Genomic DNA, 27,551 nt, shown 5'->3' on the forward strand with positions numbered 1-27,551 from the left:
CATCAATAACAGAGTGGCAAAAAAACTTGGAAGATCAAATCAAAAAAGAGAAAAACTGTTTGAAAAAATCATACCGAAAAATTGCATAATCCCCAAATTCAAAACCGATTCTCAGTTAACTTCGTAGTAGAGAGAGAGAGAGAGAGAGAGAGAGAGAGAGAGAGAGAGAGAGAGAGAGAGAGAGAGAGAGAGAGAGAGAGAGAGAGAGAGAGAGAGAGAGATACCTGGTTCAACAGAAGAAGGATGAAGATGTTAATTTTCCCTCAGTGTAAATTCCAGTTCCAGGCAAGGCTATCTTTGCCGGTTAGTCAAATACTTATTCTAGGAATCATGTATAATAGATTTGATATATAATTTGACTTGATAATCATCAAAAGTTGTTGTTGTACCAAAAAATACCTTTGTTATTGTTAGGAGAAGATTCATAATTTGGCTCAACATAAGCACACTCCTTAGCCTCTCTCCACAGAGCTTTAATTATTGGAGTGTCATCAAAATAGTAGTACTCTCCCAATATGGGCTTGATAGCTTTGGTAGCTTCATTTACATGGTAATGAGGTATTGTTGCGAATAAATGGTGTGCCACATGAGCATCTGTAAGGTGATGAAAAACCCTATTGAGAAGTGATCCATAATCTCGTTCAACCGTTGACAATGCTCCTTTCAACCAATCCCACTCGGACGAGTCATAGTGAGGCAATGCAGGGTGAGTATGGTTCAAGTATGCAATCACTACAAGGATGCTATTCCCTATCAACAATTGCATCCCATACACGAACACAACCCAACTCAACCCTTTGGTGGAGCCAAGTTGGTATAACACCAATGTGGTGATTAAAAGTCCAAAATCACTAGCAAAATGCTTGTTTGTTCTTCCTCAGCTGCTTGACTTAACCATGATGCTATTATCATCATGCCACCTTTACTTAAAAACCAACATAATACTGCAGAATTTTTCATCTGCAAAATCCACTCTATCAGCTTCACTTGCCCAGAATATGTTTCTTCTTTCCGCATCCAACTGAAAATATTCTCAACAAATTGCTTATCTAAGCCATCTATGCCGGGTAGAACATCATCTTCTGTTGAGCAAGATGGTGTTTCTTCTATAGACATACACGGCGCGTGATTACCACGGTCGGAGTAAAAATATTGAGATAGTAAGATATATATGAGGTGAAGATGCACACATACCAGTCGTAGACAGTTGGAGAGTTCGGTGAAGATGCACACATACCCTAATACGAAATTATGAATTAACACATTGTATACAGCTAGTTTATAACTTAAATAATTTTTATGAATAGATATGTTCGTAGATTTATATATTATAGTATTGTTAAATAAATATATCTATTAATAGAATTTTTGGTTTATGAAAAATTATTAGGTGACTTTTTTTTTAAAATAAAAAAATAACAAATTATTATTATTATTATTATTATATAATATAACCATTTGTACAGTATACGTTTAATTAACAAAGTTGTGAGTTGTGGTTTAGGATATATACTAGATGAGAGTTACGTGGCGAGCCACGTAAATATTACTTTTATATAAGTTCTAGTGGTTTTTGTTTAAGAATTTAGTAATTAAGCAACGGCAACAACAATCGTAAATAGATCTATTTAAGTTTTTCATATTTGTAAAGATTATAAATCTAAACTTTTAATTTTCTTGATTTGAGATTTTGAATTGTTCTGATTTATTTGTTTATGAATTTATTGAAATACTTGAATATTTATTTGTTCTGATTTTGAATTGTTCTTTTTTATTCATACTTGAATATTTATATTGATACTTGAATATTTATATTGTTGATTGTTAATTTGAGAATTTATTATAATGAATCATAATCATAAAATAAGTTTGAGAATTTATTATATTCAATGTTGGAATGAAAATGACAGCATGTCATATAAGTGTCCTCAAAGCATACAGGTACATGGGTTTTAGATTGAAAAAAAGTTGAATAAAGTGAATTGTGGATATAATACCAATAGTCCAATATTTTTCCCCATAAGCATTTGCCATGATGGCTCTGGTAAGAGGTGCAAGGTAGCAAGTTCCTCCCCAAGTGGTACCATTTCTTGCTGCCGAGACATTTCTTTCGTGCAGCTTTTTCATAAGATAAGTAACAAGATTAGTCGAAATCACATAGTAAGCCAAACGTTCACAGCCCTAAGCACAAATATAGAGTAAAAATGCTTATAGTTAGAGCAATATAATACCTAGATTGAAGGGACAAGCTTTTCAAGTTCCAATATTATGCTTCAACACACTGTTTCTTTTAAGCCAACAGAATCATCATTGATGTAGTCTACTTTCTTCAATCTAAAATGAAATACTCAAAAAATTATGTCTAATGACTCTTATCCAAGAATCTATATCAAAAAAATACCATTGTGACTAATACAAAAACAAATCTTATAAAACTAAAAGATGTGATTCTTCTCTTACTCCCTCTATAATACAAACAATATTAATTAGTGGGTTATACAAACAATATTAATTAGTGGGTTTCCATCTAAAGCGAGCAAAAATTAAAAAGAAAAAAATGATACTTTGGCAAAGATATATAGCAGAAGAAAGTTGATCATAAATATTCTAATTACATCTAATCCAATCATGAAATAGGATAAAAATAACCATGGAAGTTATTCCCCCAACAAACACAAATATATAGTAGCAATAATTAAGAGAAAATTAAAAATTCGTCCAATAATTTACAAAATCAGTGGTATCATAACCTATATTGGATGATTTTGCAACAAATTAATTCATTTGCTGATTCAAATCATCAAGAACATTTGCATTTGCAGACAGTTTGCCTTCAAATAACTCCTTATCTTTCTCAGCTATTAAAAGAAGGAAACTACAATTAGCATTCTTTTCCTTTCAATAACATTAAACTCGTAATAAAAACAGATTAGAAAAATAGAGCTCCAAATATATTGTATATATATATATCCATAATGTATGTACCATCATGAACTTGACTGGCTAATTGCTTTAAAGTTTCAGCGAGTTGATCGCAGTGTTTTCGTAAGAAATTTAGATTCTAAGCCATTCCACAGCTTCTCATCCTCTTTCTGTTTCACCTTGAGTTTAGCATTTTCATTAAACGCATTCTATAACTTTTCTTCTAATGTTCTGCATTTAAATAGTTGATTAAATCACCATCAGTAATATCTATATCACTACATCTTCAGCCTCCCAAAGAAAAAAGGAAGAATACCAAACCTTAACGATCATATATTGGTAAAAAATTCTTGTGTGCGAGCTTGATCGAACAAATTAAACGAAAGCACCGACAGACACAGGAAGAAACAAAGAGAGGTACCGCCATGTCTAGATCTGTCTTCACGGAAGCTTGCTCTTTCACCAGTTTCTCTAAAATAAAAATATCTGACGAAACAGTGTAAGGAAACATCCAAATTTTCTGAGAAAATAAGCCAAACAACCAACAATTCTCAGATAAAAATAGAACCTATAGTGCTCTTCAAATTCGTAAAGCTTCCAATATATAGTAGGAACAAATAAAGATAGTTCCTAAATAGAAAATGGTCAAATAAAAATCATGATGTGAGAAATGTATAGTAGGTAACATAGATTGTAAAGCCTTTGATTACTTTATAAGAGTGGAAATTCTCTGTTTTTCTCCTTTTTTCTGCAATAAACATGAAATTTTGGTGTCTGCAATGGTTATAAATTGGGCTATGAAATTCATATTTAAACAAAAACAAAAAAACAGAAAAATCTATCTAATTAAATCACAAAAATTATATTTTTTTTGCAAAGAAATATTATCACTAAAATTATGAGTAGTTAACAACTTTTTTTTTCTGATTAAAGAGTAGTTAACAACTTTAGCTACTAATTTAGTTTTTTCGTTTTTTTAGTTCATAAAATATATATACAAATATATATTCTCTTTTAGCCAAATTTAACGGCGTTGAAATATAAAATTGCCAGCTTTTATAAAATTGCCCGGGGATTGTTATGCCAGTATGCAAATAGAAAATTATAATTGCATTGAAATGCAAGAAGAAACTTACATGAGGAATGGTATAAGGCCTGAGTGCAAACCCACCAACAAAATGTATGCATGCAACTCCCACTGCCACACTCCAAATCGAAACAGCTCCCACACCTGTGAAGAAATCCACAAGCAATATACAAGCTTAAAATGAATATATATATCTATCTATCTATACCATTACCAAATTGACCATTTTGAATTTAAAATTCATGCACGAAACAATAGCCAATAGCCACTTAACAATAGAAAAGGCCTCACCAGAACTGGAACCAGACCCGGAATCCCTCCGGCAATCCAAGATCTAAAATTCATGCTTCTTCACAAAATAGAATACTGGTAATGTAATCGCAAGCGATAATTGAAAGGATTTCACAGTGTTCGGGGATTTAAAGAGTTGGGCTATGAGCTGACGGTGCTCTCCCTCCGGCGTCCCCCATTGACGATCTCTCCTCGGTACAGGCCTCTTCTTGCTCGTTCGTCCTCTTCTTCTCCGATATATAATAAATTGGGGATAGATGAAAATAAATTGGGGATAGTTGGGCATGCGATATACAGTGTAGTGTTTGGGGATTTAAAGAGTTGGGCATGCGATGAAAATGAATTGGGCTTCTTTTCTTCTTCTTCTTCTGATTTGATAGACCTCCGCTGGTTCAGTCGCACATATTGTTGCAGCAGCTGGAATTGCACCTTTTGATAGGGCTTCTGAGATTGGAATCGATAACAAATTTAGAGAAAAATGATAGAGAAAAATCGATAACAGTGTTAATTTTAAAAATGTATTTTGGTTCTTCTCCGTTAAAGTTAACAGAATATTTTTTTATTTTTAAAGCATATTCTGTTAAACCAAGAATTGCCGTTAGATAGACACTTTTAATATATAAAGATACCAAAACTTGTTTGTGTTTCATATATCGATCTCAGCCATGTCACTATCAAATTTCATCATTTTCATAAATTCATACTCTAATTAATTGGCTGGTTTTACCAATAATTTCCACGCACAAATTTATATGAAAGAATTATTTTAATATTCTTACCTTTTTTTAAAATAAAAAAAATAACAAATTATTATTAATATTATATAATATAACCATTTGTACGGTATACGTTTAATTAACAAAGTTATGAATTGTGGTTTAGGATATATATACCAAAACTTGTTTGTGTTTCATATATCGATCTCAGCCATGTCACTATCAGGTTTCATCATTTTCATAAATTCATACTCCAATTAATTAGCTGGTTTTATCAATAATTTCCATGCACAAATTTATATGAAGTAAATTTATTTTAATATTCTTACCTTTATTATACATAGATGTAGAAAATACTCTTACTTATATGTTTCTTTCTTTTTTTTTTTACCCATACTCTCATATCTCATCTCAAATTTTTTTATTTTTTTGTTACTTAATTAAAATATCTTTCGTAAAATAAAAAATTTGTTCTACAGTTCAAATATATATCATATATATCCAATTATTGTGTGGTATATATCTATTCTATATAAAATTACAATTAATAATAAATTTGTTCATATTGTTTATTTTTTTATTAAAAATTATTTTTAAATTTTGATATTTACTCTGAAGATCTGAAGCTAAATAATAGCATAATAAAATTTTGAAATCACTATTAAAAATTATTACAATAATCCTAACGTCATTTTTATTAATTCCGAAGATAAATTTAGTACGAATAATAATTATTTTTTAATTATTATTACAAAGTATAATAGTAATTTTTGTTTTTATTTAAATCACTGTGATGTTTTCAAATTTTAATGATTATCACTACATTGAATATTATTAATTTTAAAATTATGATATTAAAAAAAACTAAAATAAAATTAACATACGTGACTTCGCACGTAACATCTATCTAGTATATATATATATATATATATATATATATATACTAGGTGATTGTTACGTGTCAAAGTCACGTAATGTTAGTTTTATTTAATATTTTAGTTTTTTTATTTTAATTAATAATTAAAATAGTATAATTATTGGAACGATTTGTTTTATAAAAATAAAATATGTGTCAGTATATTTAGTAAGTAAAACATATTTGTGTTATAATAATGTATATTATTAATAGTAAAATGTACATTAATCTTCTAATTGAAAAAAGTTCTATTATCTCATTTCATATCTAATAATAGCTACACAACTATATATTTATAGACTTTCACATTCTTTGCAAATTACTAATAAGCACCAATAATATTTTCATATTCTAATATTTTTCAACCTTCTGTTCTTGGTGCTAAAATTAAAAATAAAACTAAAAATAAGCACAAACATATAAGGTAAATACTAATTACAGCCCATTTTATCTTCTTTTTATTTTTTTTAAGCCCAAGCCCAAAAATCTCTAAGCCAACACAATCAATGTTCTTATGAGTTGACCCTTCTGTAATTATTTATATTATTTTTTTAATTAAATTCTCTTACATATAGAGTCTCACATATATATATATTAATCTATACATTTTATCTTTTCTAGGTAATTACAGAAGGGGCAACTCATATACAGTCTCACATTTATATTATCTTTTCTAGACATTTTATCTATATTTTTCTTTTTTAAAAAATAAATAAAAAAAATTATTAATATTCTCCCAAGGTTTGTTAGAGAGATATGTGGCTAAGATGATTTTTTTAATTTAAAAAGAGATTATTAATATTTAAAAGATTGTTTAATTTTTTGGTTTAATTATTGGGTTTATTTGTTAACGGAGATCAAACCTAATCGTTAAATTTAACAGAATATTCTTTTATTTTTAAATTATATTCTGTTAAACAAAAAATGCCGTTAGATAAGCACTTTTAATATATAAAGATATATCAATTAACATTCTTTCATTTTTTTTCTTCTTCTAGAATCACTTTTTGAATTTTTTATTCTTTACTTCATTCAATATTTAAATCAAAATTATAGATTTTTATTGTTATTAATATTTGTACATTTTTTTTATGAGTTCCATTTTTCAAGTTCGCTATCTAATTTTCTTTTATTATAAATAATTCTTTAAAGAATTGATGAATATAATTATATTTAAATTATTATGAGTTCGTTTAGTAGGCCGTATAAATATAGTATTATATTAAATAATATTATGTTTAAATAAAACAACATATTATATTAATTATTATGACTAAATTTTTTAATACAATGTAAGTTGTGTTATTTAATAGATAATAAATGGTATGTATTAGCTAGCTTGTATTATAGTATTTACAAAAGATGTCCTGGACTTGGGACCCGAATTCAAATCCGAGACTTGGACCGGGACTTAAAACCTAGACCCAGACTCGGACTCAGGACCCAGACTCAGACCCGAGACCCAGACCGGGAAATGGACCCGGAACCTAAACTAGGACCCGGACCTAAACCTTAGACCCGACCCGCAGTCGGTGTTTGGGTCGAGTTTATTAAAAATATATTATAACTTTACACAATCTATTGTATTAAATAATATTAACACAATACAATCTAACACAATAAAATTCAATACAATAAGTTTTTTTCTTTATTATTATTATAAGTGAAAATAATCCAAGAATTTTAACATTGAAAGATGGTTAGTTGGTTACCCTCACTACCAGTCCCAAACCAATCCCCATAATTAAGGTCTTTATGCTATTTTAAGGAGTTTGTGGCAAAATACTGTATCTAAATCAAAAGAATAGGGGTCAAAATAGGATAATACTATAGTGAAAGGACTATTGAGAAAACTATATAAGTAGAATATATTTGCATCAGACGCAGAAAAAGGTTGAACTGGGAATCATCACACTCTGTTTCAGTGTTTCTGAAAATTAGGGTTTAAGGAAAGAGATGAAGCAAGTGGTGGGAATGGTGGTCTCCAACAAGATGCAGAAATCGGTGGTTGTGGCCGTCGATAGGCTCTTCTATCACAAGCTTTACAATCGCTACATCAAGCGCACATCCAAATTCATGGCCCACGACGAACAAGATCAATGCAACATCGGCGATCGAGTATGTCTTCTTTTTGCATCTCTATCTGAATCTCTCTACATATATATGTGTGTATTGAAAGGCTTTCGATTCAATTTTCAGGTGAGATTGGATCCTTCGAGACCTATAAGCAAACGGAAGAATTGGATTGTGGCTGAAATTCTCAAGAAAGCACGCATTTATGTCCCACCATCTGCTGCTGATTCTACCAAAATTAATGCTCAACAATCGCCTTCTTCTTCTTCTGCTGCTACTTCGTCCTCCTGAGGTTTAAGGTTATAATGCCTCAACTTAAAACCCTAATGTTTTTTGTGCAAAACTTCATTTTTAAGTTATATCAATTTTGGGATTTGATTAGAATATCTATTTTGGTGATTAAGGAAATAATTTGGAAGATTCTGTAGCTCTTATATGAAATTGTAAGACTAGCTTGATAATTGGACTGAAGATGTTAACTGTTTGATACTTGTTCCATGAAATAGTATCAAATTGCAATCCTTTACTAATGGGTTTCTATTTACTATTAGGGCAGCTGAAAGTTTGTGCTAAAAGCCTAAAACATTATGAAAAGTTTGGATTTTTAGATAGGAGAAGAAGGTCCTCAAGAATTGCTTTTTCAACATGCTCTGAGTTAAGGTTTGATACATATATTGTTGTTGGTTTTTTGGAAGTTCAAGAATGCTACTTCTCTTGTTTTGGATCTTTTCATTTGTAAGGATGGATGGTCTTTTCATGTACTAAATCTTTATAAAAACAAGAGATTTGTATTCCTCACTACTCACTAGTGCATAAGCTTTAATTGGAGTTGTTCTACATTTCTTTATTTCTTTCATTGCTTTTGTTTCATCATTTGACAGGATTGCCAACAAAGAAGGCCATGGAAAAGCTTTTTTCTATGAGAATCTGTATCTATATGTGTATATTGGTGAAGGTGCTTTGGTGAATAGTTAGTTAAAAGATGTGTTCTACATTTTTTTTGAGTTAACAATGATGAGGGATTTTTACTTCAGTATGGTAGCCAATCGAGTTTTTAATACAATTTCATTCACTAGTAATTCTTAAATTTAAAAACCAAAACAAGCGTTTTTGAAACACCGTTTCCAAATTGCAAATCAATCTACTCCGTACGGGCCTGTTTTGTTTGTTAATGTAATTTTAGAATAGCATTTAATTTAAAATGAGTAATTATTAAGAAAAACAAAACAAAAAATGATTTGTCTGGTAATTTTTTGGGGGCTTTTTCATATTTATATTTTAAAACAATTTTTTTTACATTTTTACGAACCTCTAAATAGAAACTCCTATTGCAACTAGCGCTGCAATTTAAATTGCAACAAAAAATTGTATAAAAACTCCTACTGCAACTAGCGCTGCAACCACTTTAGAAACTCAAACCGTAAATTTTTTAAAAAAAAAGTCAAAAAAATAGTATATGGGGTAATTCCCCAATTTTTTATTTGAATAGTTTTACGGGCGGGCATCTCCCGCAACGCAAGTTGCATTGTTTGCCACCACCCAAGCTTGTTTACAATATTTGGTAAATTCTTGTTCGATGAACAACAACTCGTTTCTATTGGCTGGATCTACCTGCGACTCGTTGTTTATGAATCGGGGTGTAGTCAAACAAAGAAGAATATAAAGAAGAAGCGGGAGATTTAAAAATTGGAAATTTGCATACTAGTAAAAATGAGAAACTTCGATAATGATATGAATTCGTCCATACATAAATGCATTGCATACCTCTCGCCTAAAACTACAATCTGGGGTAGAACAATATGCTGAGTAACCTTGTTGTTACACCATATAATGTAATGCAACCTGGTTTTAGACTTTAGTAATGCAAAAACAAAATGATTAAAACATTACATTATATGTACATTAAGCTAACATGTTTGATCATTTCTGTTTTTTGTACGAACACATCAAAAAAAATCCTCTTTCTGAACTGTCACCAAATACTAACACTATGTATCATACAAGAAAATGCCAACTGTGTTGCGCCCACCAAAGTTCGTTTTCTGCCGCCACTGGCCAACTGTTGGGGAAACACAACCCCCTCTTGGGGAAACTGGGGTGGAAGTCCAACAAGCACTTGCTGTAGAAAGGGCCTACAAGCAACCGACCCTGATTCCGAAGTACCAGGCTCATTTTTTTACATTGGTTCCATTTTTTCAGTATCGTTTCATTTAAGCAAGCCAATCATAAAAGCAATTCAACCCTGAAAAGAGAACAAAGAGCAAGTCCGGTCATCCAAAACTTTTACTTGAAAATATTCAATGAAACAATAGTTGGAGATATTACAATTTCATTGTTTAAATTTTCGGAGACAGTTTTGTCTCATGTGGCTCGCGATAAGTATTCTGAAACTTATAGTTTGGCAAAACATTCGATTAGACAATGAGCTATTATAGTTTGAAGAAGTTCCACCACTAATTGTGGTTTGCTGCTTTATTAATCATGTATGACTCTATTCACCATGTTAAAAAAAAAAACAATAGTTGGAAACTTTGTGAAATTTTTCATAATCTAGACTACTTGCTGCAGTTTGAAGCCATAACACCAAAAGAAATATGAATTTAGAAACTAATCTGTTAAACTTAAACCCCCAAAACTTAAGCTCAAATCCCTTGAATCTCTATCGAGTTGTAATGGAAGAACTCAGTGAGAATAATCAGTGGACTGTGTGAGATACATAGTACAAATAAGAGAGAAATGAAGAGAGATTTTCAATGTTTTGGGGTTTATAAAAGAGGATCTGAGTTGGGTACAAAATGAACCCAGAAGTACAACACAATTTTTAATTAAAGAAAAAGAATACAAAAACAGCTCAACACTATGAAGAAAAAAAATTGTATGCTTATGACTACAATGGACGAGTAACAAATCCCCTAGCAACCATCTTCTCCACCAATTCTTCGTGCTTTTGTAACTGCCCGGCTTGCCTTAGCTGCTGCAGTACCATTTCGTAAAGAGACAGACTCGGTTTCAAACACTTCTCTTCAATCATCTCCCTAAAGAACTTGTAAGCATTATTCCAATGCCCCATCCCACAAAACATCACAATGAGAACCTTGTATGTATTCACATTAGGCTCAACTTCGTTTTGGTCCATTTCTGCTTTCAGCTTCAACACCATATCAGTAGACTTGAATTCAGTAAACATTTGCATCAATATATTGTAAGTAACAGTGTTGGGCTTGCAATTCAAGTCCTTCATCCTCGCATACATTCGATGGGCACCATTGACATCTTTAAGCCTCACAATCAACCTAAATATTGGATTAAAAGTTGATGCATTCGGATTACACCCTTTCTTAATCATCGAATTAAGTACCTTATTAGCCTCGTCCAGATTCTCATCTTTACAATGACACTCTATAAGAAAATTATATGTAACGGTATCAGCAGGGCACTGAAGCTTCCTCATCTGATTAAACACTTGCAAAACCTTTTCGGTACGTCCAGCCTTGACATGAACACGCATCAAGTTATTGAAAGTAATTGAGTTTGGTTGGCAACCGACGTCGATCATCTCTGAGAAAACATCATGAGCACGAGTAGTTTGCCCGCATCTACACAAACCGTCAATCACTATCGTGTAAGTATACACATTAGGCTTAATCCCTGCTACCTTCATCTCCTTGAAAATCCTCTCAGCTTCAGTAATGTTACCAGAACGACACCACCCATGAATCAAATTTGTGTATAGAACAACATCAACCTCAAACTTGTCCTTTAAGCTATCGAAAAAGGCTTGAGCTTCATTTGCTCTTCTTTTCTTGCACAAATTACTGATCACTACAGAGAAAGCAATCTTATCAGGCTTGCAACCATAATCCTCCATACGATTAAAGGCGTGCACTGCTTCTGCAGCAAATCCGGCCCTAACATAACGCCGCACAAGGATTGCTAAGGTCTCAACAGTGATCTCCACATTTCGAGCTTTCATCAAATCAATAATGTACCAAGCAATGTCAAACTGTCTCACCTTCCCAGCAAGGTCGATCATCTCATTGTATGGCTCGGGCGAGTGATTGAAACTGTCAAGTGCAGTGGCCCAGTTGAAGAACGCCAGAGCTTGGAGGACAGGGATGCCATGGCGAACCCCACCACATTTCTCAACCACACGGCGAACAACAGCAGGTGAGATAGAATGGAGGGCTGATACTTGGGAGAAACCGAGAGAAAGATCTGGGATTGTGAAGTTATGGTTTGGAGGAGAGGGATTAGAGTCTGGACTAGGATTCTTTTGGTGGTGACTTTTGATAAGAAAGTGTAATTTTTCAGTGACAAGTGTTTCGTCTGCGGATAGATTGGTGTTACAGGTAGTTTGGGGAATTTCATTGACATCTTCATCTGAAAGATGAGCTTCTGTAGCTGAAGAAAAAGTGAACAGGCTGACTTGGCGTTGGAATGGAAGAGAAAGAAGCTGAGTTCCTGATGTACACAAAGCATAGTTAATAGCATCCAAAACGTATATATATGCCAGAACAAGAGTGTTTTGTAAAACATGAAATTGTTAAATTTGCAATAACAACATAAAATTTACATTGTGCACTATTACAAACCAACCATTTTGGTCGTTTTATGGTTTTATGGTCGCACAGTGTAATTTTTAGTCACTCGGCGACCAAACAAGGTTATTTTAATTTTTCTGAAAAGTTATTTTACTAATAAAAAATTTCATAACTATTTTCACAAAACACTCGATGCATTCAAAGTTAAAATATGTTTCTTCCCCTAAAATCATCATATTCCACCACAAATTCTCAAGCCACAACATAACACAATCACATTAGCTATAATGGAAAACAATTCAATGAGAAAAGACATAATCACAATCTTTCAACTCTATGATCCTCTGCTCAAATCGGAACCACAGTACTTAATAATAGGGGAAAAAAGAAATTCCAGGAGCCTAAATACAGGAACACAATCAGCTCAAGTAGTACCATACCATGCCCTTCAAGGCTTCAATTAAAAGTAGCTTAAACTCAACTATTTGATCACGAAAGAACCTAAACCAATTCTAAGTTTGAGAATAGCTTTCTAATCCTTAACACCACATAAGTTAGAGTAACATAACATAAAGCTAATTTATAAAAATTAACGTACCACGAGAACACTTATTAACCAAATTCATAGCCATTGTTCTGTGATTTGAGCTACTGTTCTGAATCAAAGTGAAGAACTTTAATTTCTATTGCCTGCAAATAACAAAACCCAAAACCCAAAATTACGACATAACACAATAGTTGTCCATTCTTACAAGAAAGAGTTGTAAAGAATAATTAAAAAAAAAGATCTTCAAACCTGAAATGAAAACAAAAAATTTACAGAAAATTAAGGTTACTTACCTGGCTGTGTTATGGAGAGAGAGAGAGAGAGAGAGAGAGAGAGAGAGAGAGAGAGAGAGAGAGAGCGGTATTAAAGTGGCGAGGGGTGGTGGTAGTGGTTGGGTTAGGGCACTGCACTGGCGGGAGAGAGAGCGAGGGAGGCCACTGTTGTGAAGAGTGGCTCCACCGGTTTTTCTTTCTCCATTCTTATACCTTCAATTTTCTTTTACACAAAGCTTATCACGTGACAAACACGTGAGATTTGTTTTAGGTTTATGTTTTTGCATAGTCATCAAAAAAAAGAATAGAAAAATTTAATGTTTTAAAAAGTCTACCGATTTATTTATTTTGGTATTTAGAAGAATATTTTAGTTTAATTTTTTTATAGTCGGTATACTATAATTATTTAAGATATTTTATAAAATTTAAAAATATTTTGAAAAATTTTCGAAAATAAAATAAAACAGTTTCTCATGCAACAAACTGTTTAAATTTTATTTTTAAAGTGTTAAAAAAAAAAAATTATTATATCTTAAATAACTAAAAAAAATTCTTCCAAGTCAACAAAACAAATATTGTGTGCATCGATAAATGCAATATAGAAGTATGCCAACAAATATTGTGTTCAGTGATGAAGCCAGAAATTTAGTTGAGTGAGGGCTTGAATAAATATTAAGTCAAAACTAATAAAAATAATTGATAAATGTATCTTTCAAATTTTTATCTTGAACAAAATAAAATAATACTATTGACAAAAATAAAATAAAATATTGTCAATAGTATTATTTTATTTTCTAATAAAGTTATTATTTTTTTTATTATTTGTATTGGACTACTTTTAAAATGGGCTTGATTCGAATAAGAGTAGGCTCATGAATCATGATTAAGATATTTAGTGAGTGCTTTTGTGAATTGGGCTTAATAAATTGAGCAAAGTGAATTAATATATGTATATATCTATACTAGGTAGGAGTTACGTGCCGAGGCACGTAAAGATTAGTTTTAGGTAAAGTTTAATTTTTTTTATTATTATTATTTCTTCTCATTTAAATTGTATGTAAAGGTATGATCATACGAATAATTTGTTTCATCAAATTAATATTTGTGCTATTATAATTGGTTGGTAAAATATAATTAGGTATATATAAATCATAATAAAATAATACTTATTATTTACTTTTAGAAAATTGGGTATATGAAATACTTGCATACACTACTCCATGTAAATCCATAAATACAAATAATAATATAATTTGTTTTATTTTAAACAAATTTATATTTATTTAATACAAAAAATATATATTTAATTCAAATTCATATTTAAACAAAAACAGAAAAACAGAAAAATCTATATCTTGTTACATAATGTTTATACAGGTGGGGAGCCACGTATAAACATAATGTTGTTTCCTGAAAAATCTATATCTACTATCAAACCACGTATATTATAATTGGACAATGACAAAATAAATCCACGAAAACGCCTTATATGATATCACGATAGGAAGATTTATAGTAATTATATATAATTTCATGGAATATTATTCAACCCATTATTATAATAACTTAAAACCCAGCAAATCCCTTTCCAATTTCGTTGTTCGAAATGTACGGATACGACAAGGTTCCGACGAGCTGAGAAGAAGTACAAGCCGATTCAACTCTCAAAAACCCATATCTGAAATTAATGAAAATACCAATATATATAATCAATCAAAATGCATGCATCACTACTTTTTTTCATGATTGGGTAGTCGTCTAAATATTAAGTATATAACTCTTCACAATACTAATGGCTTTACTTTTTGAAAAAAAAAATAATAAAAAAAAATAGGAGAAAAGTGTGGCATTGTATTTCACTGATGGAATGAATTGATAAATTGAAAAGTGAAGGGAATCAAAAGAGAAGAATAATGTACCTTAAACGATCTTGTCCAATGTAAGCTTATATAATGCGAACATACACAGCAAAAGTTTTTCATTCTGCTGTTGGAATGTCTTGCAGATTGTTGTTCACCCAATATATATTTTATACTAAGAAATCTGAAACAACAAATATAACATAGTGAAATCGAATAAAAATAAACTCCACCCAACACAAATGATACCCAAAACGTAAATGACTCATACAATGAACACATAACTTATACAAATTCCAACATAAATGCTCAAAAGACATGGCACAACATCAGTGAATTTGAGAATAATATACTGACCTGAAAAGAGGTAAATTGACTTGAAAATGCTTGACACCCTGTGACTTGGTGATGTACTTGGCTTTCCTTCTTCTTCCCTGTAAATAAAATCACACAAAGGTCATTCTTGCACCCATCTACATTAAAAAGATAGTACGAAGCTTAAATAATAAATTCCTATAATGACAAAGCTAGTATTTGGGCAAAATTCAACACAAAATTATAATTCAGAAAGAGCATTAACTTTCTCAAGAGAAAGCTCAAACATCCCAGTCCCAGAATAACAAACAAACCCAAAAGAAGAGTAACAAAGAAAATTCAATTAATTAATATTAATGCTTCCTTTCCTCATTTTTACCTCCATCAGTGTTACTAATTTTTTTACACTCTTGCACTCGTTTTTTTTTTTTAAATACCCTTTTAACATAATATATGTGAAAATAATCATACATGGAAGAGTGTAAAAATTAATTAATATTAATGCTTCCTTCCCTCATTTTTACCTCCATCTGTGTTACTAATTTTTTTTTTTATGATAATAACCATAGTGAAATGTGAAGGTACTTCCAGAAAAAAATTGCTTTTTTTTTTCATTTATTTATTTAATATTATTATTATAACTTCTTTCCTCTTTTTCTATACTCCCATATGGCAATTGTTCATGGAATATCACAGTCAATCCTTGTGAGGGTAGGAGTTTGGGAGGAACTTAGCATACTGATCAGCCTTTTTGCACGTTCGTGGTCATAGTATTCCACCACTGCTGCACCAGCTAACGCAGCTAAGGTGAGAGCCTGAGCATGCAACCTGAAATCATAAGATGAGCACAGATCAATACAGTTAATAGGTTACAGAATGAGCAAACAAATAAATGAGATTTGACATGATCCAATTATTGTATTGGCAAAGAAAACCCCCATAGAACTTCTATATTACCACTGTGCCTAATAGCAAACATTAATCGAATTCATTTTTTATTTTTGTGAGAAGGGAAAATCAAAATAGGGTCTAATTCACAATCAAAACTCTCACACAGAGCCATCTAACTGAATCTTTTGCCAGACAGGAAACTCTAGGCCGAGAAATTAAACCACATATCTCATGGTAGATTAGACCTCTCCCACTGATAGTCCTGACCAACAGACCTAATCCTCATGGGAGTATTTTATACATCGATAAAAGCTTTTTCCTCCACATAGATGTAGTTTAAACCCCATCTCAGGCCAATTTATTTCTCAGAACAACCAAAACAAAAATGTGAAATCAATCAATCAATTGTTTGGTTGCTATTCAATATTATATATAAGAAAATGATTGGAGAACAATCAGTTGCTTTGATATATGTTGCGAAGGTTAGCAATGGGTTATCAGGTAATCATAACAGAGCAAATATAACAATGTTTACAAAGGCAGCAGGGGTTTATGATGTGCAATTAGGGTCAAAGGGAATTATCACAATCAAAGTGGAACCACACATGAATGTTGAGCTGAGTGAACTTGTGGTTATAGCTGATGGTGTTCGAGCTTTATGAGATCAATGTCTTCACACACACACACCGAAAAAATACCCATAAACTAAAACAAAAACTCAAACCAAAAAAACGAACCTTTCCACAAAATTCAATCCAAAATGTAAGCATTTCATTTCTATCCCCAAAACCAATAAACCCAAATAAAGAAAAAACAACAAAATAAGAAAAACCTAGATAAGGTTTCAGTTAAAGTTACTCAAATTTCATATGCCATTTCATTTCTTTCTATCACAAAAACAATAAACCCCACAAAACAATTATTCACAAACAGAAGAAACTAAACAAAAAGACTGAAATTTTAATCCAATAAAACAACAAAATAACAAAAACCCAGATAAGGTTTCAATTAAATTCACTCAAATTTCATATCCCATTTCATTTATATCACAAAAACAATAAACTCCACAAAACAATTACTCATAAACAGAACAACCTAAACAAAAAGATTCAAGCTTTAATCCATTTAAGTTGATTATACTTACAGAAGATAACTGCAGAGGTGGTGAGAGCTTTTAGGGTTTAGGAAGAAGATGACAATGGAGGTGGCTGGTGGGTTTTGGATAAGAAAAAAGAAAAAAGATAAAAATAGTGAGAGATCCTTACGTTTTCCTCCACCGAAAACCTGGTGAACTGGTCTTTCTCGCCCAAAAAGCCTGAAAATCTTGGTCTTAACAGAAGACGGAGATTCCGGTTTCACTTGCTCCGATGCAGAGTCGGATGAGGAGGATGAAGAGTCGCCATGACCATGGATCTTCTCTGTAATCTTCTCGATCAAAGACTCTGATTTCGCCTCTGCGCTCTCAGTTCGCTCAGCCATAGTTTTTCGAATCCGATCCGATCCGAATGAAATACACTGAAAACGTCACCACTAAACTAATATAGCATCAAAACTATATTGAGTATCCAGGAATTTGAATGGCCATCGGATATTGCTGAATATTACTTACCTTTGACCATTATGCGTGAGAAAACATATTATGAACATTATGCGTGAGAAACCTTTGAAAGATTTTCCATAAGAGAATGGTGTACTCCAGCTGCGTGAGAGAGAAACCTTTGAATGGCAATTATTACCTAGTTAAAACATTATGCGTGAGAAAACGATTAATTGTGAGTGAGAAAACGTGGACGATTCTTTTTGGGTTAAATTTAACAGAATATTCTTTTATTTGTAAAGCATATTCTGTTAAACCAAGAATTGGCGTTACATAGGCACTTTTAATATATATAAAGATATATATATATATACTTTCTTATACTAGTAAAAAGTTACGTGCGATGCACGTATACTAAATTTTATGCTAGTTTTTTTCTACGTTATTAAAAAGTGATACAATTAAAAATTAAAAAAAAATATTATTAGTTATTAGGTTCAACATCATTACCCTGTGTTCATTTTTAAGGAAAAAAATATTTATGAAATAATAATTTATTGCAACGCGAGTACAGGCAAAATTCAGAAAATATAGCATTTATTAGTAGAGTATTGACAATTTCAACAATAAATTAACTGATTGTATACTTTTTTGTCTGCTAACATGCGCTTTTGATATTTGAGTGGTGAACTCTTATTTGTCCGCTTTTCAAATTTTTCTAACACTCTCATTTTATTCTTCCAACTTTCTGTAGTTGGAGTGGTGTCCTTAATTGCTGTATATAGTGTAGTCATTTATTCACATGTTTTCAAATAAAACAATAGATATACAAAATAAAATTAAATATAACTAAGCTCATATTAAAATCAATCTCACCTTTGAATATAGTAAAAGGTTTTTAAATTGATTCATTCTCACTTAATAATAATTGTGACAGAAATAACGAATAATAATATTATGTTACCTAATAACAAAATAGGAATCCACCAAACAACATTATGAAAATTTATTCCAGGTATAATTATATAAATCTATTACTCATTGAAGTCTATAAGAAACTCTCTAAAAAGCTCACAATACGAAATTTCACATCAAAAATCTAAAAATGATCAACTATGTAGCAGGAATAATAATACAATAACCAAAATTGCCTAGTCATATACAGTCTTAAAACTTAAAAGAGTGGCATTATTCATTCAAGTTTCGACTAAGTGTTTCTGAGTTTGAGTTATAATATTGTGTCATGTGTTTATGTCCAAATATTATGTGTCTCTGGCTAATCTAGTGAAGAAGATTGAAGTTTTGATTCTCAATAAATAGAATGAATATAAGTGTATACTTTGTAGTAGGTCATTATTGTGTCATTTTTAAGTTAATGTGTCAACTTGAAAATAATTCATTTAATAAACAGAATGGAGTCAATCTAAAAATATTTTTCTACCTTAATAAGTAGAGCTATAGAAAATAAACTCAGTAACTTTTTGAGTGTTAAAAAATTGTAAATGGTTATAAATTCAGAGTAAGTAAGTTGTGTGTGGCAGCTGGTTAAAGAAGCCAAAATTGAGGTTTATGGTTAGAAAGTAGAAGCACCGCTAGAACTTTTCTTTGTTTGAAGTAATAGTATAATAACTAATATTTTTTATTACATATTAATAATTAATTCAAGATGAACTTTTCAAAGTATTTTTGAAACATCGTGGGATATATAAATGCAATACTTTTGCATCTTTAGCAATATATATATATAATATATAAATAGTAGTAAATTCTTATTTAATTTTTAATTGTATCATGGCATAAAATTTAATATATAGCTTTTTACTTACCATGCATGGTCGACACCTCAATTGAATAGAGTCCTATTCAATTAGTTTCTATTTTTCGTGTCTTGATTTCAGATTATAAGAAATTATTATTTTTCTTTGGACCTTGACCACTTAATCTATGATCGTATAGTTTTAGAATAAAATTCTTATATGATCGTAGATGTGTATTTATGGTATTGTATTAATAATTAAGATATCAAATTAAATATTTTAAACCATGAATTTCTCATAAACCATTTTATTTTTATTAATAAATCATTTTATTTTTTATATAAATATACATCTACGATCATAAACTATATTCGGTTCCCTACTCATCCTTTCAACCTCAATTATCTCTTTGTGATTTACAACCAATTTCGTCATTTTTTTCACCTACAAAATTAAATTTATTTAAAAATCCACCCCATATATATCTATTATCAAACTGTACATATATACAAAGGTTTGATTAGTTTAAAATTCAAAAAAGTTTTATGTTTCTGAAAATTTAAAAGATGAGTCCACACAAAATTTTTTGATTGGTTGGTAGTTTTAAAAAATCTGTTTGGTTTTGTTTTGTTTTTACTTTTTAATTTTTAAAATTGTATTTTTAAAATTAATAAACCATTTTATTTTTATTAATAAATCATTATTTTTTAATATAAATAAAAAATCACTCATAAATTTTTCATAAATCAAAAATTATGTTATATAGGCACACTTTATATAGAATATAAATAATTATATAATATTCTTCGCTTTTATTTATTTATATATATCACAATTGGTATTCTTTTTTTTTCCTCTCTCAATGCGATTCTTTGAGTGTGTTTACTGAGAATATTTAATGCTTAATAATCTCTTCTCATTCTTTCTTAGTTTACTATGATTTTGAACTACATTTGTGTTTTTGCCACTTTTTCTGTTCATTGTGATCTTGAACCACAATGAATTATTTTAAATAATATAAATAAAATGGACGATTATTTTATATATATATATTTTTAATTTCTAGAGTTATAGTTGTGATTATATATAGAGTTGAAATATACTAAATATCAATTCAAATATTAATAGGATTTATTTTATTATATATAAATAATACTTTATTATTTTATTAAATAAAAATAAAAAGTCACCCATAAATTTCTCATAAACCAAGAATTTTAGTTATATAGACACACTTTATATAGAATAGATATAAAAAATTTGAAGTATATATTTGAGTGAAGGATTTAGCCTATATATGGACTAAAGCCCTCCGTCCCTGATTGTGTTCATTGCTTAAAAAATATATTATATGTGCATTCTTTTTTAAGTGATTCTATTTTTAAGTGCATTTAATCTAGCTAATATGATTCTTCTAAAATAAATTTAATTATTGTCGTTTATAATAAGGTATATATATTTATATGATTTAATTGATTTTATGAAAATGCTATTTAAAAGAAAAATAAACCTAAATGAATAATTTTAGTGAAACACAAGATTAAATTAGATAAGACAAATATTACAAAAAAATATAAGTTATATATTATAGTTTATAAATAAATTTACATTCACTATAATTATATAATTTATATTAGAGCTGTAAATTCGTGCTGGCACAGTCCAGCCCGGCCCGTTTTGAAAAAGCCCGAAAAATATGGGTCGTGCTGTGCTGGCCCGTATAGAAATTTGGATCGTGCCGTGTTGGCCCATATTTCCATAAGTCAAGCCCAGCCCGGTCCATGGGCACGAAAAAATCGTGTTGGGCCCAGGCCCAAATCGTACTTTAAACAGGCTTTGTTAGACTGACCAATATATGTACAGTATATTTATAATATTACTATTTTTTTAAAAAGTATACATATAAATAGTGTAACATATAAATAAACTTAAGTGAAAATTATTTTTTAAAATAAAAATATGTATATAAATATTAAAATATATAATTATGAAAGTACAAAATTAAAAAATCATATTTATTTGTGTGTCGTATTTTTTGAGCTTTTAAATTCGTGCTTTCGGGCTTGTCGTGCCGTGTCATGCTTAAGCTTATTTTTTTCGTGTCGTGTCGTGCTCAAGCCCATATTTTTCGTGTCAGATCGTGCTCGTGCCTCTCAGATTCGTGCCGGTTTCGTGTCGTGTCAAAAAGCCCGACCCATACTTACAACACTAATATATTACTACAAAGATCTAAATTTAATTAGTAAAACTTAAAATACCATAAGTAACATAATCTAAGTTTTGAGATTGAAACTCAGATGTTAAGGGTGTATTTAGAAAGACACAGTATAATAGGAGGTAATTATTTAATTTGATATGTTTATCTGATCATGTAGTTACATTGTACCTAATAAGAACTGAGTAGTAATGATTGAGTTTGAACTCTTGGCCTAAAGAGTTTGTGAATTGAGTTAAGTGGACAGAGTTATAAAGAGCTCAAAATATCTCAAAGGAGCTGAAGTATGCGGCTTTAGTCAGGGTAGCCTATAGCATTTGGCTTAATAGGAACTTATGTATTTTTGAACAAAAATGTTTGTCAATTGATTGTATATTTAAATTGATTAGAGGGAGCATGAAAGTGTGTTTATCACTTGTAATTGGGGAAAGAATACTAAAAGAGAAAAGTTGGTTAAGATGTGTACAAGTCATATAGCTTCTTTGGAGCTGTTTGTGTTGACTTTGTTTCGATTATAAATTGTCTAGTTGATTAATGAAAAATGTTAAAGGAGTGGTGCTTAACACCTTTCTATGTGTCAATATCGTTATTGGTCTAACTAAGTATTGAGTCTCATATAGTTTAATATAATAACTTTTAGGGAATATCGTTAGCCAATCACAACGCGACATGTCAAAAAGGTGCTAGGCACCAGTACCTTTAATCAATACTGTTGATTGATAAAGTTCTTCTTTGATAAAAGAAAAAAAAAATCCCTAAGTGGCCATATAGAGGATTTCATGTGATAATCAATGTATGTAACTAAAAAATGTAATATAAAAAAATAATAATCACATGAAGTCAATCGAAACGACACCGTATCGGTGTTTTCTAAATTTTGGAGTAATCCTTTTCCTCTGTATGACATAGAAAATGTTATTTATTTTATTTATTTAAAATAAAAAAGCTATTGATAATTCTTTCTGGTCTGGAGCTCCGGCAATGGAGCTTGTTTCCTACAACTCTGCAACTTCAACTCTTTCAAGACAAAATCTTTTAACTGGTTCCTCTTCCTTCTCCAAATTCCGAACAAACCCAGATAACCGAAGGCCTCTCTTTCCTTCTTCTATCAGAAAATATCCACTACAAACTCATTTCCATGTCCAACCCAGAAACTTTACCTATCAATTCGTATTGTTGAGTGTACGACAGCAGATTTTGGTTAGCGAACAAGAAAATGAAGAAGAGGAAGACGAAGAAGAAATGAGCTCTTATTCGGATGGTGAATCTTCTTTACTGTCTCTGAGTGTGAAGCCTGACAGGAACATGGCGTTACTAGACGACTATGAATTGGAGGAGCTCGATTACTCTGACCCTAACCATCGAAGCGGTTAGTTTCTATGGTTCCTATTCCATTTGGGTTTTATGTCTACTGATTTTTCCACTTACCATATATGGGATTCAAATGATTATATATGAAAGAGTGCTTATCATTTTCAGCTGCTAAATTCATCATTTAATCTTTATGGCGATTTAAATTTAAAGTACCGCATTTTAAGCAATTCATGAGGACAATCCACACTTAGCAAGCCGGTTATGTTAAGTTGAGTTAGGCTAATTAGCTTTCCTAATATACTATAGAGTGGGCACAATATTATAATGTTGGGTGCTCCTAATATCGATTTGTTCATAGTTGCTTGACATGGTTCAGGTTTTGCTAGAGAGGGCATATTAAAGTCCCACATTGACTGGTGATATTTACACAATCCAGTTGAGGGCAATCCTCTCATAATAAGCCGGTTTTATTAGGTTGAATTAGACCCAATATCCTTCTGTATAACGCGGGTTAGTTTTTCAATTTCGGGTGTCCTTAATATTGATTTGTTCACAGTTATTTGGTATGGTTCATTATACAATCCACTTAATAAGGTGAGAGCAATACTCCAGATAAGCCGGTTTTGTTAGGTTGAGTTAGGCCCAATATACTTCCTAATAATTTATTATATAAGTGTTTCAAGTTGGAAACAAGAATGATTGGTGAATTTGTTTTGGTTATGTTAAAGATGATTGTGCTTCTTTGGCTGTGAATTGATACTATAATTCTTGGTTTTGAACTTAAAAACCAGTAAAAGACACAAAAATTAGAGATTTTTATTTGCTTTTGATTCAAATGCAGGATATGTGGCTGTACTTGGGAAGCCTAATGTTGGAAAGAGTACACTGTCAAACCAAATGATAGGTCAAAAGTTGTCAATAGTTACTGATAAACCGCAAACTACAAGGCATCGAGTTCTTGGTATATGCTCTACACCAGAATATCAGGTTTGTTTTTCTTAATTACTTGTATTCTTAATGTTGTTGAAACTGACATGAACAAGTTACAATGCCTGAAACCATGGAATCAACATAGTTTTTTAACTACTGGGATTCATTCTAAAACCTTAATTAGGTGTACTTCATGCGTTAATGTTAGGGGGTGATGAGCTATATAGGGTCTCTACTCTTTGATAGATTTGAATGCTAAGAGTTCTAATAGTTGTGTACTTTTCTTGGAGATAGCTATTGCTTAACAGTGATACTTGACAAATTATTGATCAGGGCCATGTTTTTTTTCTTCATAAGTTTCGGGTTTGATTCTTTACGTGACCTACTTAGCAAAGCTTCCTGCTTTCTTCTGTTTGGTTTAATTATGTAGGGTTAATTTTCAAGTGAATATTTTATTCTTTAATTCTCTGCTCAAGTGAAAAATTCCATGTAAGTACATTCATTTTTAGTTTTAGATTTGCTTTTCTGATGCTTCCTAATCTTCATGGATTTATCGGGTTTGTTTCAGATGGTACTTTATGATACACCTGGTGTTATTGAGAAGAAGATGCACATGTTAGATTCTATGATGATGAAGAATGTCAGAAATGCTGCTGTCAATGCAGACTGTGTACTTGTTCTTGTTGATGCATGTAAAGTGCCCGATAAAGTATGCTTCTTTAAGTTTGTAGGAACTGATCTAGTATTTTTTCTACTTGTCCTAATGTGTTATTGTTACTTTTGTAGATTGATGAAATATTGGAGGAAGGTCTTGGTGACTTCTCAGAAAAAATGCCACCCATTTTGCTGGTTTTGAATAAAAGAGATATGATTAAACCTGGTGAACTTGCAAAGAAGCTGGAGGTAAGAATTTGTAGATCGATATACATGTATTGAGGTTTCTTTGATTTTGTGATTGTAGATTTTCTTAATTCCATGAATTTTTACTGTAAATGCCTTGCAGTGGTATGAAAAATTTACAAATGTTGATGAGGTCATACCGGTGAGTGCCAAGTATGGTCAAGGAGTGGAAGATATCAAGAATTGGATTCTGTCAAAACTTCCCACCGGGCCTGCTTATTATCCAAAGGTACTCAGAATGTGAAGTTCCTTATTATTTTTTCGATCACCTACGATGAAGATCATGCCATACATTTCTTAGCCTGATAAACTCTTTGTCTATCTGTTTCCTTATGTCTCATCTCATCGGACAAAGTGAAGGGGTTTGTGGGATGAGTCTTTGCAGGATAACTCATGTTTCGTTATATGTTTTCTCAGGACATTGTCAGTGAACATCCCGAAAGATTCTTTGTTTCTGAAATTGTAAGGGAAAAGATATTTATTCAGTATCGGAAGGAAATTCCATACGTATGCCAGGTACTTATTCGATTGTAAGTAAAAAACGACGGTAGTAATCTATTTTTATTTCTTTGTCTAATACAGGCCTGTTTTTTATAATGTTGTAGGTGAATGTTGTGAGCTACAAAACTAGGCCAACTGCAAAAGATTTTATACAAGTGGAAATTGTTGTTGAAAAAAACTCACAGAAGATCATCCTTATAGGAAAGGTAATTCTTGATTGTAGAAAGTCTTGACAAATAATTTCACTCCATTAATTTATAATTAACATTTGTAAGGGTTCATAGAAATTTTCATTTTCATACAAATTGGCACAACCATAAATGGCTACTATTGTCTCACATGATGATATTTTGTTGTTTTAAATCGCAATATAGGATGGTAAGGCTTTAAAAGTGCTTGCAACAGCTGCGCGGCTTGACATTGAGAATTTCTTACAGAAGAAGGTTTATCTTGAGGTACCACTTTCTCCATGTTACATATAAGAGTTTACTTGAAGATGTCATTAATGTAATGCCATTAAAATGAATTTTGATCAATCAGGTTGAAGTGAAAGTGAAAGAAAATTGGAGGCAAGATGAAGGGTTGTTGAAGTATTATGGCTATGGAGGGCAAATTAAAGCATTATGATAATGAGAAGAGTTGATCAACAGCAACAACAACAACAAGAGCTACCTCATCTTTTTTGATATTGTAATTTGTAAGTTAATTTGGTCATGTTACTCGTGTATAATTATACTAGATAGCTTTAGATTTTTCATTGTTGGAAACTTTACTAGTGAATTTTGTAGTTTTGACTTGTTTCACATTCCATTTTTGACTTAAAGTCGAAATGGTTCTTGTAATTAGTAGTGTTGGGCCTTGACTTTCTTTTTTGTTCAACTTTATTAAGGCCCATTAGAATTCTAAAAGAGAGAAAGCCCATTTATGAAGTGGATCTAGTTTCAATGTATAATGGGCTTGGTATGGCCCAGGAAGTTCATTTTAGTGGTTGAAGTGCTAACATGCGCAGGAGGAGTAGAGGCCCTGGCCCACAACATGGGATGCTCCTTGGAGGCTGTACCTTTCTAGACATACGGCCAATGCCCACATTCCAATACTAATAACCTCCGCAATTCTAGCATTTAATTCTTCCATCTTAACTCTTTGTTTTTTTTATTTTCTTTTTATTTTTTTTTTACTTTTTTTAATTTTGAAACAAAAGAATAATTTAATTAAAAGGTACAAAGCCAAATGGCTAATTAGTAATTTTTTCTCCCGAACTTCGACATGTACTAAATCGTATTCCCTGAACTTTTTTGGTCGTTAGAAATTCTCCCCGAACTATTGAGATTGTTAAATTTAAGGACTTTTGTCTAATTTCATTCAATTTTACTGTTTCAGTGATTGTTTATGTACTAAATCATGCTTCCCAGACTTTGATATCTACTAAATTATGCTCCTCAAATTTTGATATGTACTAAATCATGCCCCTTGAACTTTTGTCCATGTTAGAATTTTTTACTAAAATTAGACAAAAGTTCTTAAATTTAACAATCTCAATAGTTTGAGGGGAATTTTTAACGGCCAAAAAAGTTCAGGGGGCACGATTTAGTACATGTCAAAGTTCGGGGGAAAAAATTATTAATTAGCCAAGCCAATAAATCAAAAGATCAATATAAAACTCAAAGCTGATGGCCAGGAGGAAGACCCGGCCACTAAACTTAGGAGACCTCAAACAAGAGCAATAGGGGCAAGAGAATGAGCTAATCCATAATAGGACCACTTAAGAAAATAATATAGGACCAGCCATTTTTAATATTTTTAATAATAGTGCTAAATTCAGTGAAATATTTTTTTTACTCAAAGTAGCTTGCACTAAACGGAGACAATAAGAGAATATTGTCAGATTTGTGCACCCTAATCGACGACAATGGAGCAAGCTTTGCAACAACGTTGTCCCCTCTCACACATGAGGCTCATAGGGAGCG

The 27,551-nt window shown here is 31.2% G+C and overlaps 4 protein-coding genes and 1 long non-coding RNA gene across 14 annotated transcripts; 2 read left to right on the top strand and 3 right to left on the bottom strand.

The window, feature by feature from the left end:
• Nucleotides 1-2,965: 2,965 nt before the first annotated feature.
• On the bottom strand, nucleotides 2,966-4,530 carry LOC133037487 (uncharacterized). 2 transcript variants are annotated; one of them, XR_009687582.1, is made up of 4 exons: nucleotides 4,301-4,530; nucleotides 4,059-4,153; nucleotides 3,244-3,393; nucleotides 2,966-3,153 (listed from the first exon to the last, which is right to left on the bottom strand). It is a non-coding gene; the product is annotated as an uncharacterized LOC133037487 (long non-coding RNA). The 2 variants fall into 2 exon arrangements; XR_009687583.1 differs by having other exon boundaries at nucleotides 3,244-3,408.
• A 3,274-nt stretch (nucleotides 4,531-7,804) lies between these two features.
• LOC115714470 (uncharacterized) lies at nucleotides 7,805-9,038 on the top strand. Of its 5 annotated transcripts, none has more exons than XR_004011047.2 (4): nucleotides 7,806-8,050; nucleotides 8,132-8,304; nucleotides 8,557-8,665; nucleotides 8,887-9,038. XR_004011047.2 is itself a non-coding variant. In XM_061114910.1 (3 exons), the coding sequence occupies exons 1-2, from the start codon at nucleotides 7,889-7,891 to the stop codon at nucleotides 8,294-8,296; spliced, it is 327 nt and encodes a 108-aa protein (XP_060970893.1). In that variant the 5' UTR covers nucleotides 7,805-7,888; the 3' UTR covers nucleotides 8,297-8,304; nucleotides 8,887-9,038. The 5 variants fall into 5 exon arrangements, 3 of the variants coding, with proteins under 3 accessions (XP_060970893.1, XP_030499054.2, XP_030499055.2); XR_004011048.2 differs by having other exon boundaries at nucleotides 8,562-8,665; XM_061114910.1 differs by lacking the exon at nucleotides 8,557-8,665 and having other exon boundaries at nucleotides 7,805-8,050.
• Nucleotides 9,039-10,620: 1,582 nt separating this feature from the next.
• Nucleotides 10,621-13,577, bottom strand: LOC115714411 (pentatricopeptide repeat-containing protein At1g20300, mitochondrial). Its single transcript, XM_030643109.2, has 3 exons — nucleotides 13,387-13,577; nucleotides 13,145-13,236; nucleotides 10,621-12,466 (listed from the first exon to the last, which is right to left on the bottom strand). The coding sequence occupies exons 2-3, from the start codon at nucleotides 13,176-13,178 to the stop codon at nucleotides 10,893-10,895; spliced, it is 1,608 nt and encodes a 535-aa protein (XP_030498969.2). The 5' UTR covers nucleotides 13,179-13,236; nucleotides 13,387-13,577; the 3' UTR covers nucleotides 10,621-10,892.
• A 904-nt stretch (nucleotides 13,578-14,481) lies between these two features.
• On the bottom strand, nucleotides 14,482-18,329 carry LOC133037394 (reticulon-like protein B5). 5 transcript variants are annotated; one of them, XR_009687514.1, is made up of 5 exons: nucleotides 17,696-18,206; nucleotides 16,279-16,367; nucleotides 15,582-15,658; nucleotides 15,285-15,408; nucleotides 14,482-15,043 (listed from the first exon to the last, which is right to left on the bottom strand). XR_009687514.1 is itself a non-coding variant. In XM_061114582.1 (5 exons), the coding sequence occupies exons 1-4, from the start codon at nucleotides 17,907-17,909 to the stop codon at nucleotides 15,400-15,402; spliced, it is 510 nt and encodes a 169-aa protein (XP_060970565.1). In that variant the 5' UTR covers nucleotides 17,910-18,261; the 3' UTR covers nucleotides 14,482-15,043; nucleotides 15,285-15,399. The 5 variants fall into 5 exon arrangements, 4 of the variants coding, with proteins under 4 accessions (XP_060970565.1, XP_060970564.1, XP_060970563.1 ...); XM_061114582.1 differs by having other exon boundaries at nucleotides 17,575-18,261; XM_061114581.1 differs by lacking the exons at nucleotides 14,482-15,043; nucleotides 15,285-15,408 and having other exon boundaries at nucleotides 15,468-15,658; nucleotides 17,575-17,960; nucleotides 18,040-18,329.
• A 4,515-nt stretch (nucleotides 18,330-22,844) lies between these two features.
• Nucleotides 22,845-26,513, top strand: LOC115714990 (GTPase ERA-like, chloroplastic). Its single transcript, XM_030643769.2, has 9 exons — nucleotides 22,845-23,308; nucleotides 24,095-24,240; nucleotides 24,752-24,892; nucleotides 24,970-25,086; nucleotides 25,187-25,312; nucleotides 25,501-25,599; nucleotides 25,689-25,790; nucleotides 25,959-26,039; nucleotides 26,125-26,513. The coding sequence occupies exons 1-9, from the start codon at nucleotides 22,921-22,923 to the stop codon at nucleotides 26,209-26,211; spliced, it is 1,287 nt and encodes a 428-aa protein (XP_030499629.2). The 5' UTR covers nucleotides 22,845-22,920; the 3' UTR covers nucleotides 26,212-26,513.
• The last annotated feature ends 1,038 nt before the right edge of the window (nucleotides 26,514-27,551 follow it).

The sequence above is a fragment of the Cannabis sativa genome, chromosome 4 (genome assembly GCF_029168945.1).
Source record: "Cannabis sativa cultivar Pink pepper isolate KNU-18-1 chromosome 4, ASM2916894v1, whole genome shotgun sequence".
Taxonomy (NCBI): Eukaryota; Viridiplantae; Streptophyta; class Magnoliopsida; order Rosales; family Cannabaceae; genus Cannabis; species Cannabis sativa.